Below are 13,407 nucleotides of genomic sequence, written 5' to 3'. Positions count from 1 at the left end.
CTCACCCTGCCGGCAGCTCCACGTAAGCTGCCTCAGAGGCCGGAAGGCTCCCAGGGGGAGTGGGCGCCCCTGTGCTGCGCTTCCTTAGGAAGTGGGCTAAAAATAGGAGCCGGATCCATGGCTGTGCCTGTTCCCCCCCCCCCACCGTGGCTTTGTTCTGCGGCGGTTCCCACGCACGCCCCATCCTCCAGCTCTCCCCTCACCCCACTCTTCCTCCTGGGACAGGGCTTGGCCAGCAGCACCAAGACCCAGGTAGGGCTTGTTGATGCAGAGGAGACGAGCCGGGGCAACAGTGCTGTACCTGCCCACCGAATTTGTCTCCTTCCACCCCCTGGGGTGGCTGAGGATGCGTTCATGTTCATTCAGCCCGTGGAAATTTCTAGGAACTGAGGTTGCCTCCGTTGGCTGATTATGATGGGAGACAAGGCTGGAACATGAGCCCTGCTTGCACCCCTGACAAAAGCCCCTTGCTCCACCCTTACTGATGTAAACCTACCCAGAAGGGCCAGGCTCCGCCACTGCAGAGATTTATGGAGATTTACCAGGAGGGGGAGGCCCGTTCAAGAACCAGTTTCTTCTGGTCTTTGCTCCTGCTCAGTTTGAAACATCACTGGCCCCGGTGTCACCTCCAGCCTCTGCCGCAGGTCACTTTGGGCCAGGTCCCACACGCAACAGAGGTCCCAGGACCCCTCTCACTGCCTCCCCTGGGGTGGGCAGCCAAGCCCCGGCTCTGCTGAGCACCAGGGTTTGCTTGGAGGCAACAAGGTGTGGGTGTTTCCACAGCGTGGCTCATTGCAAATGCTTCAGAGCCATTAAATCCAAGCCCTGAGGAATCAGACTTCTGTCTCTCGTTTCTGGCCGTACACCCATGTCCCTCCTTGTCTCTACTTGTTGCTTATCGTTCCGTGCCCCCCAGGCCTGCGATGAACCAAATCCACGTGCTTGGCTCCAATCTGGCCCATAAATCAGTGCTACCAGCCCCGCTCCCCTCCCTGCAGGACGTGTCCTGGCCCGCCAGCCCCACCGCAGCCCTCCCTCCCCTGGAGACACCGGGAGTTTGCAGGAGAGGCGGGATGGGGAGCGGGAGGACAGGGTTGGGGACCCACAGCTCATCCCCAGGGGCGCGCCGTGGGACAGGGCAGCGCTGCTGGGGGACTTTGCCCCGGTCAAAGGCTCCGTGGCGAGCCGTGGTGCCTCACTGCCGCAGCACAAACACACACGCCGAGGGAGGAGCGATGATATCATGAGCTGGCTTTGTGCGAGCTATTTAGGGGGCTTTAATTATTATTATTATTATTTTTCTTTCCCGTTCCTCTGCCTCCAAACAATGCCCGTGCCGGCAGGGCTGCAGTTCACACCATTGTGTGGGGCAGCCCTGCCTCAGGAAGGGGGAGATCCTTATCACCCCAGGCTGACCGGGCGAGTGAGCTCATGTCGCTGGAGGAAAGCAAGCCAGCACCTTGCCGGCAGCCTGGGGGTCCCCTCCACACACCTACCCCCCAACCCTGGCATCTGGGGGACACCCCGGGGGCTGCTTTAGCTCCACCAGCCCAGCATCAAGCCTCCTCCGACCAGCTTTGTCCCACCCAGCCCCGCAGGGCCACCCACCACCAGAAACACACCTGGGCTGGGGGGCAGCCTCCCCAGACTGATGGGGCCCCCCCAGACTGATGGGGACTTCTACGTGTCCCCGCTCGTGCCTGGGCACAATGACAGTGGTGGCATCAGTGCCTCTCCCATGTTTACCCAGGAACGGGTCTAACCTGCTGGCAGCCGTTTACTTTCCTCCCCGACCCTGCCCAGCCCTAAAACAGTCTGTGGCTGGGGTGGGGGGACGGGGGGGATGGGGGGGACTGCACCCAGGCATGGGCTGGCACAGCAGAGCGTGTCCTGGTATGCAGGGAAGGTTGGAAGAAGCCCTGTGCCCCAGGTGGGGCGGCGCAGCATGGCTCTGGCTCCTCAGGCGCAGCAGACAGGGCTCATCCTGGGCACGGAGGCTTTTTGGGGTGATGGTGGGTTTTTCCCCTCCGTGAGAGCGGGCATCATCTTTCCCAGGCCCCGTGCTGGCGTGGAAAGAGCCTGGAGCCATCAGCCGCTCCCCGCGGCGCCACACTCGGCCTCTTTATTTGCAGAGAAAGCCAGCTGGCAAGCTCCCTGGGGTGGTGGCACAGTGGTGGCACTGCGGGTGCCAAGCCCCGACCCTCCCTGGGGACCATGGCCCCACACCCACCACGGCACCCAGCTGTGGGGCCGCTGCGTCCCACCACCCCAACCATTTCAGAGGTGGCCCTGCAGCCACCAAGGGTGACAAGGACCTGCCCAGGAGCCAGCCCTGGAATCCCACCCAACACAGCTGGGGAAATGGAGGGACTGGGCTGGCACCACTGGAAGCCACCCACTAAGGCAGGAGTCCTCTGGGGCCACCAGCAGTGTGGGAAGCTGGTCCTCACCCACAACCACCCCACGTCCATTACCCTGCCCTCTCTAAGTGGTTGCCGCTTGCCGTGGCACGCGGTTCCTCTCGCCGTGGGATTTGGCCACCCGTCCCTTCTTGCCCATGTCCATGCTGGCCAGGGCATGCTTGGTGTGAGCCAGCTTGCCCTTGCGGTGGTGGGGGCGGCTGGTGCCGCACCAGAGGCGGGTGCAGTCCTCCTCCCCCCGCCGCAGGTTTTGGGAGCTGATGAGGTGCATGATGTCCTTGAACCAGGTTTTTGGAGCCTGTGGCGCCAGCCGGGGCTCGGGGCAAGGTGGGCGCGGGGGCTCGTCCCCCCGCTCCCGGGGGAATGTGTGTGCCAGCTGCTCGCTGGTGATCACCTCCAAGGCCGTTTTGGCCACCGTCTGAGTGAAGCCGTGCTCCAGCGTCTTGCAGTAGTAGACACCGGCGTCATGGCGGTGCAGCTTGCGGAAGAGCAGCCCTTGCTCCGTCTGCAGGATCCGCTCATCTGTCTTCACCTGTGGGCCACCACAAGGATGGGGGGGTCCAGGTCTGGTCCCACCTCCCTCCCGTGCCCTCACAAGGGGAGAGAGGCAGGTGCGGGGGGAGCCTCACCTCATCCCGCTGCTCGTCGGGGGGTCTCTGGACGAACCACTGCACACTGGCCTGTGGGGACCGGGGTGTGCACTCCAGGAAGGTGCTGTTGTCCTCTGCCCCATAAAGCACCTTCTCCTCAACGCTCTCAAAGTCGTCCACTGGGGTAAAGACAGACACGGGCTCACAGGGAGGGCAGAGCCAGACTCCCACACACCTGGGTGTCAGCCTCCCCCGGGCCACCAAGTGGCTTCAGTCCCCTTCTCCCCCTCTCCCCAGGGACAGACCCCAGCCCCAGCAGTGCCCGCCTTCTCTTGGGGCACCCCTTGGTCTACAGGACGGGGAGACAAGATGCCCAGGTGCCCCAGCCCACCTGGGATGGCCACAAGCCCCTCTGTGTGCCAAGGGCTACGGATGCTGGAACATTTCAGAGCACCTGGACAAGCCCCCAGACCCGTAGGGTCTCCCCAAGTCCCTCACCGGTCAGGTTCTGGTCCAGGCACTGGTGCACAGGGTTGCCATGGTGGACATCCTGGCGGCGGTAGCGGCGCTTGCCAGAGGGCTGGTAGCGGGTGCAGGCGGTGCCGTCCCAGGCGCAGTAGGGATCCCTGGCCAGGCAGCACTCGGCACAAGCCGTGCCGTAGGTCTCACACCGGTGCAGCCGTACCTGGGCCACCCCCAGGCTGGAGCCCACGTAGAGCGTTTGCTGGGGGAACAGCACCGAGATGGTGATGCTGGCAGCCCCCACGGGCACAGCGCCCGGAGTGCCCAGCCGGGATCCCCAGGGCAAGCACCATGAGGGCTTTGAGAGGCTGGTGACAACACCTCAGTCCCTCCTGGCCACCTGCCCTGTCCCCAGCCCCATGGCCAAGCTGTGTCCATACTCACACGCTTGACGGAGATCTCCATGTGGATGATGGGCACAGGCGCCTGCAAGGGAGGTGAGCGAGTGTGAGGCTGGTGAAAACCTCTCCATGGAGAGTCTGGCTCACTGGGAGGTGTAAGAGACCTCCCAGTGCCCAACAGTGCAGTGACAGCCCTGGTCCTCCATCCCAACATGTGTCCCCAACCAAAGCCCACCTCACTGCCCCCCTCCCTTGCATGCAGGGCAACAAATGGCACCTTAAAAACCTGCAGCTCCTCCAGGACAACTTCCTCGGTCATGGCCAAGCTTGTCTTCTGCAGGACCACCACCTTCAGCACCGAGCCGGCGTCTGCAGGGAGGAGGAGGAGGATGGAGGTGTGGGCACCCTGCCATCACACACCCAGTGGTGTGCCCACCAGCAGCCCCAGCACCAGGTCTCCTTCCTGCACCCAACTCCTGCTGCTCACCTGTTCCGAAGAAGAGGACATCATGGTGCCCATCCTCAGCCTCCACCCGGTCCACCACGAGCTGGCGCAGGCGGTGGGGCAGGTCAGTCTTCACTAGGAGGGGCTGGCGGTGCCGGGGGTACACGGGCTTGTACATGAGGGGGTGAGCACGGGCAAAGTGCAGCACCTCATCGGGAAAGTCCTTGGTGGTGCCGTACTGCCGTCGGGGCTGGTTGGTGGTCTTGCTGGGACACTGCAGGGATGAGAGGGGACCACCTCAGTTGGCCAGCCCAGCACCCATCCCTCCTGCCCCCTCCACTGCCCTGCAGAGCCAGTTTGGGTCCCTCCCCGCATTCCAATTTGGGATCCATCTTCTCCACCCCTTTGCCAGACCTTGGTCCCCAGCCATCCCAGTGTGGATCTCACAGATGCCACTGTGATGGGATCTCACTGATCCCATCAGATGAGAAGATGGAGGATCAGCCCCATCACCCCCCTGGAAGAGCAATCAGAGGAACGAAGGGGACCCAGAGGTCCAGGGAGTCGCTCACCACGCCTGGCCGGGGGTAGGGCACCCTGCCCTCGTAGGGGCCCCACTGGTGGTGGGGGCTCTCTCGGTGGGCGAAGGGCCCGTTGAAGACCTCCCGGATGTCGGCCATGCGGTACACGCAGACAGCAGAGCCCTGGAAGACGTGGCTGAAAGGGGATGGTGAATGGGGTGAGCAGAGCCATGCTCAGCATTGGCACCATTGGTGGGGATAATGAGAGCGCCAACATCTCTGTATGGACCAGGGAAGAGCTGGCAGAGGTTGGGGAACAGTCAGCAGCCACATGGTGACAGTGACAGGGCAGGTCATGGGTGGCTGCAGCTGGATGTCCCCAAAGGCTGGGGCTGGACTACCCACCTGACGGTACTGAAGAGGGCATAGATCTCTGGGCTCTTTCCATCCTTTGTCCTCAGCAAGAAGACATCCTCTGGGGATGAGAAACCAAAGCCATAGGGTTTCTCCTGGAAGCCTGGGAGCTTCCCAAAGCCACCAACCAAAGGATCAGCCCTGGTGAGGTCCCCAGCTCGACACACCCCTTACCCAGCTCATCGAAGTGGGTGTCAATGCCACCGGGACCAGGAACAGAGCACACCAGCCGGGCTTTGTTGAAGGTACTCCACTTGTTGACCAGCACCCTCTGGCCACCAGCATCATTCTGCAGGGACAGGGACCATCAGGGCCACCATCGTGACTCGGTGCATCCCTGTCCCCTGCAGTCCCCACCAGCATCTTACCACGCAGACCCGTGCCACCCGGCTCACGATGGCGTGTTCCTTGCTGTCTGCCTCCACCACCTTCTCCGTGAAGAAGAAATAGGCTTTGTCATTGTCCTGGTCATCGTTGTCTGGGATCAAGTGGGCTGCCACGAATTTGGGGTCTACGAGTGAGAGTCGACTGTGTCAGGTGGGGTAGGAGGGCACGGCCACCACCTCCGGACCCCCACACCACACTGGGGCTGGATGCTGGCCAGGAGGAACCCCAGATCCTGCTGCCCTGGTGCCTTTCCCTGCTCATACCTGGTATGGGGGATGCCACACTGTGGCCAGCGGGTGCTCTGGCCACCACAATGCTCACAGTCCCCAGCGTTAGCCCAGCTGGGGGGCTGGAGGGGCAGAGGGGAGCAGGGGGGAGCCCTTACCGTTGAGCAGGCGCTGGTCCACCTCCGTGCGCAGGGCAGAGCGGGTCCCCGTGCTGCGGAAGATGCCGGGGTCGCGGCCCAAGAAATCTGCGGTGAGGCCGGCGTACAGCTCCCCGCCTGCCAAAAACATCCCATCGTGGGGCTAAGAGCCAGCCCCGGCTGGCACAGGGACCGTCCCTGGTCCCAGCACCCCAAAGAGTCTCAGGTCCCCGAGGAAGACGACCCACCGATGACGGTGCTGGCAAAAGCGCGGCTGGGCTCGTGCGGGCACCTGCCCCGGCCGGTCTCCACGCTGGTGGGGTCCAAGGTGAAGGTGTGCTGGGTGAGAGGGAGCAGGCAGGTGACCCCCAGCCGTGCCCTGGGCAGTGGGGCCGTGCCCGGGCAGGCAGAGGCTGGCACTGGTCCCTGCCCAGCTCACAGGCATCTTCCTGCAAGTATCCACAGCCCCAGCGCTCCCAGAGGGACCTTCTGGAGGTGGGATCCGTGCTTTTTGAGGCAAGTCTGATGCTATGAGGATGGGCAGGGGCCAGAGGGACCCACCAGCCCCACTGCTCGCCCATCAGCCTGGTCAGAGGCATCAGGGCATGGGCAGAGCTCCCACAGCCTGCACGGCGCCGGGCTGAGAGGGGGGAACGGGGCGGGGGGCTGCCTTTCCACCTCAGCCAACCTGATTTATGAGCAGTGGACAGGGAGAGGAGGGGACAACACTCAGGACAGCCCCTGGCAGGACACCAGCCTCAGGGGACACGTCTGGAAAGGTGATGTCAGGCCAGAAAGGTGGGGGAGCCAGGGAGGGGACAGCGCAAGGGCAAAGGGGCAACAAGGAGCTGGTTCCTGTCCGTTCCCCCCCACCAAGTTTTCAGCATGGGGCAAACAACCCACCCAGCATCCCCACGCCATCCTGAAGCCCCCCAGGAAGGAGGTGGAAGATGGGGATCTACCTCCCAGGGGTGTCCCACCAGTGGTGCTGCCCTACCTCGCCCCGGTGCCCCACGTAGACGAAGGCGCAGACGGGGTGGAAGGCGCCCGTCCCACAGACCAGCAAGTGTGTCCGGTTGTAGGGGTGCAGGACGCGGACGTAGTTGGCACAGTCGGTCTAGGGGGACAGCCAGGGAGAGGAATGGTCACAGGGGGCCCACCCCCAGCTCCCTGCCTCTGCCTGTAGCCCTACAACAATGGATGAGCCCCAGCCCTGGCTCCCAAGGCTGCACCCAGGCTCTCTGCCTTCACCCCAGTGCCAGGGGTGTGAGATGAAAGCTTACACCCACCCGAAGGGCTGGCATGGACTTGATCTGGGTGGACCCCAGCCCATTGCAAAAGGACAAGGCTTTTTACTGGTCCTCCTGCTGCTGAGAGCATCCCCGGGGGAAACCTGTGTGCTCACCCCATCACAGCCCACGCTGGCCAGGGGAGGAAGGTCACCCACCCACCCAGCAAGCACCCAGCAGTGTCTCCCACACCCAGCCCTAAGCCCCTGAGGACAGGGGGCTCATCTTTCTGGCACCCAGGACACAACCAGATGCAGGGACATCCTTCCCCATTGTGTTCCTGCTCGCATCGGGACTGAAACAAAGGGAGGAAACATGAGAGATGGAGACAGATACCTACAGGCATTCTCAGCTGTCTCCAGGACAGCCCCGATTGCTACTGTCTGGGATTGTCCCTTTCTATCAGAAACCAGTAGTGACGACACCCCCGGGGCTGGAGACCTGCCACCTCTGACCTTGCGTGGTCTCTCCTGGAAGTTCCCACTGGAAAAGGTCTCCCACCCTTCTCCCACTTGGGTACCACCACTCAGCAGCTCCCCCCCGTGCAGCGCCAGCCCTGCCTGCCCCCCATCATCCCCCCTCGGCGGGACGGGAGGCCCCTCGTCTGCTGGGAACACGGCCACCGAGCTGCCCCGGGGGTTCCCAGCCTCCCCGCTGTTTATTTTCCCTTTGCAAAGAGCCTCTAAAATAGCAAGTTAAAAAAAAAATAATAATATATATATGTTCAAGAAAAATAAGAAATCGAGCCTGCCCCGGCTCGGATCTGTCGGTGAGAGCTTGTAAAATAAACAGGCAGAGCGGGACGGGGACTCCCGGGAGCAATTCGTCTGGCCAGGGGAGCCTCAGGGACTTTCTCCCCGCCATGGTCCTGTTCCATGTCAGGGCTGGGGGGGATGCAAAGAGGGGTAAGGTTTGGGGAGTGAGGTCACTGAACCTGAGTCAGCTACAGATTTCCCACCGTCGGGGATGGCCAGGAGGGGCCAAGCCACATCTCTGGGGTCTGGAGCACGGCACGGGGCTCTCCGTTCCTCCCAGCTCAGGTCTCTGAGCCTGGTTACCACTGCCTGCTTGGTGCAGCCACCTTTGGGGACACACTGGCCACCACTCCGTGACCATGGGGCTGAGCAGAGCCCTGGAGATTAAGTTTACAGCACTCAGTGCAAGCATCTCACATGGCCAGGCTTGGTCACCAACTCCCTGCCTCAGTTTCCCTCATGCACTGGGATGGTCCCTTGCTCTGCCCCAGCATTAACTGTCCTCTGCGCCCCACGGAGCCACCCCCAGCAGGATGACACAGCACAGCCCTGGCACTGGAGGAGCCAGCTGGTCCCAGGGCACAAGGGGACCTCCCCCTGGCTCAGGGCAGACCATGCATGGGGAGAGACTCACCCCTGGGTCCTTCCCCTTCCGAAAACACTCCTCCGTCTGCCCCGGGAGGGGTGGCCAGTAGATCTGAAACACAAAGGACATGTTGGAGCAGGGAGGGGGGACAGCAGGGACCCAGCCTTGCAAATACACATCCCCAGGCTATGGGTGGCATGGTGATGGAGATGGGGACTGAGAGAGGGACCTCCAGCTCCCCACCCAGCCCAGGACTCCCACCCTGCCACCCAGGCTAGGACCCTTCCTCCTGGGGAGATGCACCCCAGCGGTCACAGCCCGCAGCCAGGCAGGATCTGGGGGGTCTCGCTGGGGATGGCCTGGAAGGGGGTGGACTTGTGGGTGGCCTGGGGAAAGGATACTTGGGGATGGCAGGGAGCGATAGAGCTCGAGTGCCCCACAGCCTTCAGCGGCTCTTGGACCAAGGGCAGCTTGGGTACACAAGCCCTTGACCCCATTGCAGTGACCCAACACACCAAGGGGCACTTCATTTCCTTCTCCACTTTCTTCAGCTACAAACAGCCCAGAGCCATGTTTAAAAAAAACAAGAAGTTGAAGAGGAGGGGGGTGAAGAAGGAGGGGAACCTCCATCGCCTCTCCCACCGAGGAGCCAGGAGAGGTCCGTGGGCTTTGCCAGCTGAGCCCTGGCACAGCTCATTGCAATGAGGGATGCATTTAGCTCCTTGTCTCTGCGGGCACTCAGCTGGGTATTTGGCTCGTGAAGGGGACGCCTGGGTGGGGATGGGGAGCACTTGCTCTCCTGGTGGCATCTTCTTAGGAGAGCAGGGTCTGAGATCCCACTCAGCCCCCAGGGCTCACGGGTGGGCTGTGCCACTGGCTGCCAACCACAACTACTTGCTGGCTAATTGCCCTGCTGCCACCTTGGCCAGCCCTCCCTTGCCAGGCAGCACAAGTTTTCACATGCATTTCAGGGCGTTTGGGCCAGGGACATTCCCCAGGGCAGGTCTTGCTTCAGGGTGGCTTCACCTGGCTTGGTCAGGCACCGTCTGCTCGGAGGGGCGAGGGGTGCCCAGGGATGGAGGATGGAGAATGGAGACCCTGCTCACCTCCTTGGCATCTGCACTGGGCCTGTCCAGGAGCAGGGAGTAGAGCACATCCTTCCCCCCGATGAAGAGCCGGTCACGGTACTCATCCAGGTAGAGGGAGCGGAGGCCCAGGAAGCCTCGGTGGCCGAAGAAGAGGACAGAGCGGTTGGTGCCCAGAAGCTCTGCCAGGGAGGAAGGGAAGTGTCAGGAGGAGCCATCCCAGCCTCTAAGAGGAGGGGGGTGAAGGAGGAGGGGAACCACCGCTCAGCATCATCCATCACCTCTCCCATGGCTTACTTATGATACCCTCATGGGGTGTCATAAGTACCACTCGCCCCAAATGTCCCCTCCTGGCCACGGACACAAGTGCTTGCCTTGTGCCTGGGGGATGTCCTGCTCCACAGCAGCCCCCACCACATCCTTTCACGTGCTGCTCACACTGGGGTCCCCCAGACACCAACCCACAGCCCAACCCCACTGGGACAGCACTGCCCCATGGCCCTGAGCTGTCATCCAATGCGAGGACAAGAAGGAAAAGAGATGGATTATGTCCCACAGCTGAGTGCCCTCTCACACCCCTGGGAGTCCCCCCACCCAAGGCCCAGCCATCAGAGGATGCTGCAGCAGAGGGGCAGCGGGGTCCTGAGCAAGTTTGCCCCCAGCAAGCTTTGGCTGAACAACCCTGGGCTCCTACCATGGCTGTGCCACAACGACTTGGGGTGGGCAAGAGCCTGGCAAAGCCCGTTCCTGCCACCAGCCCCAAGTCAGGTTCACACAGAGCCTGGGAGGGTGGCAAGAGAGGACATGGGGTGGGCAGAAAGCAGGTCCTGCCTGCCCCGGGTGCCAGCTGGGGACACAATAGCAGGCACCCAGCCAGTGCCATGGGGAAACCAGCACTCAAAGCCTGCCACCGCTGTCGGGAAGCGAGGTCTGGTTCCTCCCCACCATGGAACGGGACAGCGCTTGGGGAAAGGCACTGGCACGGGGACGCTGGATCCCTGGGATGGACAGCACATCCCAAAGCAACAGGCTCTAGTGGTTAAGGCTCCCAAAGCAAGTTCAAGCCCGAATCCCATGGGACACTGAGGGGACCTTCATGGTGATGCCGCCGCGGGGGCAGTGGCGTGTCTGGCTCCTGGTGGGAAATGACTGTCAGGGTCAGTGAGCCGAAAACCCCGGCACGGCGGCGCCCACCCAGCTGCTGCAGAGGGAAAGGGCAAGAGGGAGCGGCTCAGCTTCACCAGGCTCTGAAATGCTGTCCCAGCCACCACCCCGACCCGGGGACAGGCCACTGCAACCACGGGGTGGAGGAGGAGGAGGAAGACAAAGCGCCATTGATAAGCACAGTCATGTCCCCAGACACCCTCTGCCGAGGAAGGCTGCCAGCCATCACTGCTGACCCCAGGGAAACCCCCAGCCCCAGCATCCCACACACACGTCCCCATCAGAGAGGAGGTGGCGCTGGGATAAGCCCAGCTGCCAGCAGCCCAGGACACTGGGGTATCAAGCCCTGCTCTTGTTGGGGCCACATTTGTCACCTCCAGCAAGGAGGTGGCCAACTGCACAATGTCCCCATCCTGGTGGGAAATGGCTCTTCTGGGACCTGCAAGGGAGACGGGGTCCATCAACCCCATCACACACAGACCTCATCGCTGCAAAGTCACTCCAGAGCTGTCCCAGTGCCCTAACTGGTGATGCTGGTGGCATGGAGAGATACAGCCCCAGGAGCTCCATCCTCTCTGGGAAGACCACAGTGCCTGCAAGCAGAGCTGGCACCTCTAGCCCCATCTCCCTAGGGTGGTACCTCCTCCTCTTGTGTCCCCCCCCCGCCTAGAATCTCCAATCCTCCCCTATCACCAGGCCCAGCCCAGGAAAACTCTGTCGTCTCCTTCTATTCTTGCCCTGCAATAATATTTTCCCAGCTCAGAATAACATTGGCAAAGCCATCGGGCTCCTTTTATTGTTTCAGGCAAGGCTCCCCCCTCTCCCCCAGCCCCAACAAATTCCTCCTGAGCCTCGGGTTACGCTGGCTTGGGGGGGCTTCCCCTTCCCTGGCTTCCTCTCCCCAGGGAGCAGCAGCACCCTGCCTTGCTCCATCCCTCCACAGCACCCCTTTACACCCCAGGGTGGGGGGCCCGTAGAAGCCACCCACCCCAGGTGCCACTGCAGCAGGACAAGTGTCCCTTGGGGGAGCAGTGGTGGGCACCAGGTTGTGCTGAGATGCTCCTGTTCTACACAACAGCAACGTGCTCTTTCCCCTCTTGCACAAGCCACTGCTGGAAGTAAAAACTGAAGGAAAAAAGTGGCTTGAAGTGAAAGGGGGAGCTGGGGACACGGCCACCCCCGCACCCACAGCGTGACACCTTCCCCTATGCCCCCCCTCAGATGCCAACCCCGCAGCCGGAGCCACCAGCCACGCACAGCCCAAGCCGACGAGCTGAGTGCAAGCAGCTTCGTTTCACCCCAGTTTTAATTTCAGAGGCTTCTAATGGTTTTAATTGAAATTTTCATTTTCTTTTTCTTCCCCCCAGGGAGAAGGCGGTGGCAGAATTTGTTTCATGGGAAATTTCAGTTTCTGCTTCCAATTTGGAAGAGGAACAGAATAATCAGCTTAAGAAGAAAAAAAAAAAACAACAAAAAACAACACAAAACTTCAAAAGGTTGCTCGCTCCCTGCGGGAGGCCAAGGAACCCGCCCAGCCCCGGGGAGCCCCTCGCACCTGGGGAATGGCACGGATGGACCTGGGGCTGGAGAGGATCAGATGCTGAGCCAGACCTGAGCCCCATAACCGGGCTCTGACGGGACCCCAAACCTCCTGGTCCTGCTGCCAAGCTCAGCCTGAGGACACCGATCCCACCACGGGGCAGAGCCGGGAGCCATCCCGGGTGCCTGCTGCCTCCCAGGGTGAGTGGGGCCACTGCGTGCCTCAGTTTCCCCCCGTCCAACAGGGAGGGAGTCCCTGAGGCCCCCCACTCTGCCCAGGACAGAGCCAGGGGTGCAGCCACCCCATGTCCCAGCGCTGGGGGACCCCAACCCGGGCAGCACAAGGGGAGACGGCAGCTTTTCTTGGGCACAGGGAAGTGCTTTGCAGCTCCCGGGACTCTCCAAGAACTTGGCTATCCCATGCTTTTCCCCTCTTTGGGTACGGAAAAAGATATGCATTATGCAATTTATATCATTTTAATTTTTTTTTAGAGCAGGTTGACTGCTTTTAGGCAAGAAGTGGGAGATCAGGGCTCTCCAGACTCCTCCGTCAAGTTTGGCTGGAAGCAGCCCCTGGATTAAGCCGGCAGAGAGGGGGGTGCAGCAAGCCACAGCAGGATCAGAGGGAGAGTTTTAATTAAAACCAAGCACTCCCAGCACAGCAGCACCCCGAGGGCCACCCTGGCACCCCGGCACCCACCACCCCAGTGCGGTGGGGCTCGCAGGGTGCCCGGGCTGAGCAGCACCCAGGGGACCTGCTGGGCAGTTAAGGGGGGGCTGCCTGGCTCCCACCCAGCAGCGGGCGGGATGCTGAGCCCCCCCTGGGATGCTGAGACCCCCCCGGGGATGCCGAGCCCCCCCGGGGATACCCAGGGGAGCACCCACGCACCGCAGCACCCACCCGACCCACATGCGGGTGCCAGAACACGGCCGTGCCTCAGTTTCCCCCAACTCCACGTGTTGGGGAGACGATCCCGCACGGAAG

The 13,407-nt window shown here is 62.1% G+C and overlaps 1 protein-coding gene across 1 annotated transcript in view; it reads right to left on the bottom strand.

The window, feature by feature from the left end:
• Window positions 1-1,264: 1,264 nt before the first annotated feature.
• The window catches only part of SEMA3G (sema domain, immunoglobulin domain (Ig), short basic domain, secreted, (semaphorin) 3G), a gene marked incomplete at its 5' end in the record, with an annotated part of 13,265 nt that continues 1,122 nt past the window's right edge, over window positions 1,265-13,407 (bottom strand). Inside the window, 15 exons of the mRNA XM_014959404.1 lie at window positions 1,265-2,952; window positions 3,050-3,189; window positions 3,509-3,734; window positions 3,917-3,958; window positions 4,151-4,242; window positions 4,361-4,592; window positions 4,891-5,035; window positions 5,245-5,314; window positions 5,428-5,542; window positions 5,622-5,764; window positions 6,026-6,142; window positions 6,253-6,343; window positions 7,002-7,121; window positions 8,683-8,745; window positions 9,741-9,901. Of these exons, the coding sequence (XP_014814890.1) occupies window positions 2,485-2,952; window positions 3,050-3,189; window positions 3,509-3,734; window positions 3,917-3,958; window positions 4,151-4,242; window positions 4,361-4,592; window positions 4,891-5,035; window positions 5,245-5,314; window positions 5,428-5,542; window positions 5,622-5,764; window positions 6,026-6,142; window positions 6,253-6,343; window positions 7,002-7,121; window positions 8,683-8,745; window positions 9,741-9,901 (2,225 nt within the window). The remainder of the gene's footprint in view (window positions 2,953-3,049; window positions 3,190-3,508; window positions 3,735-3,916; window positions 3,959-4,150; window positions 4,243-4,360; window positions 4,593-4,890; window positions 5,036-5,244; window positions 5,315-5,427; window positions 5,543-5,621; window positions 5,765-6,025; window positions 6,143-6,252; window positions 6,344-7,001; window positions 7,122-8,682; window positions 8,746-9,740; window positions 9,902-13,407) is intronic.

The sequence above is a fragment of the Calidris pugnax genome, unplaced genomic scaffold (assembly GCF_001431845.1).
Source record: "Calidris pugnax isolate Ruff unplaced genomic scaffold, ASM143184v1 scaffold407, whole genome shotgun sequence".
Classification (NCBI taxonomy): domain Eukaryota; kingdom Metazoa; phylum Chordata; class Aves; order Charadriiformes; family Scolopacidae; genus Calidris; species Calidris pugnax.
Note: the sequence above shows the minus strand (reverse complement) of the source record. Positions and strands in the feature narration are given on the sequence as shown.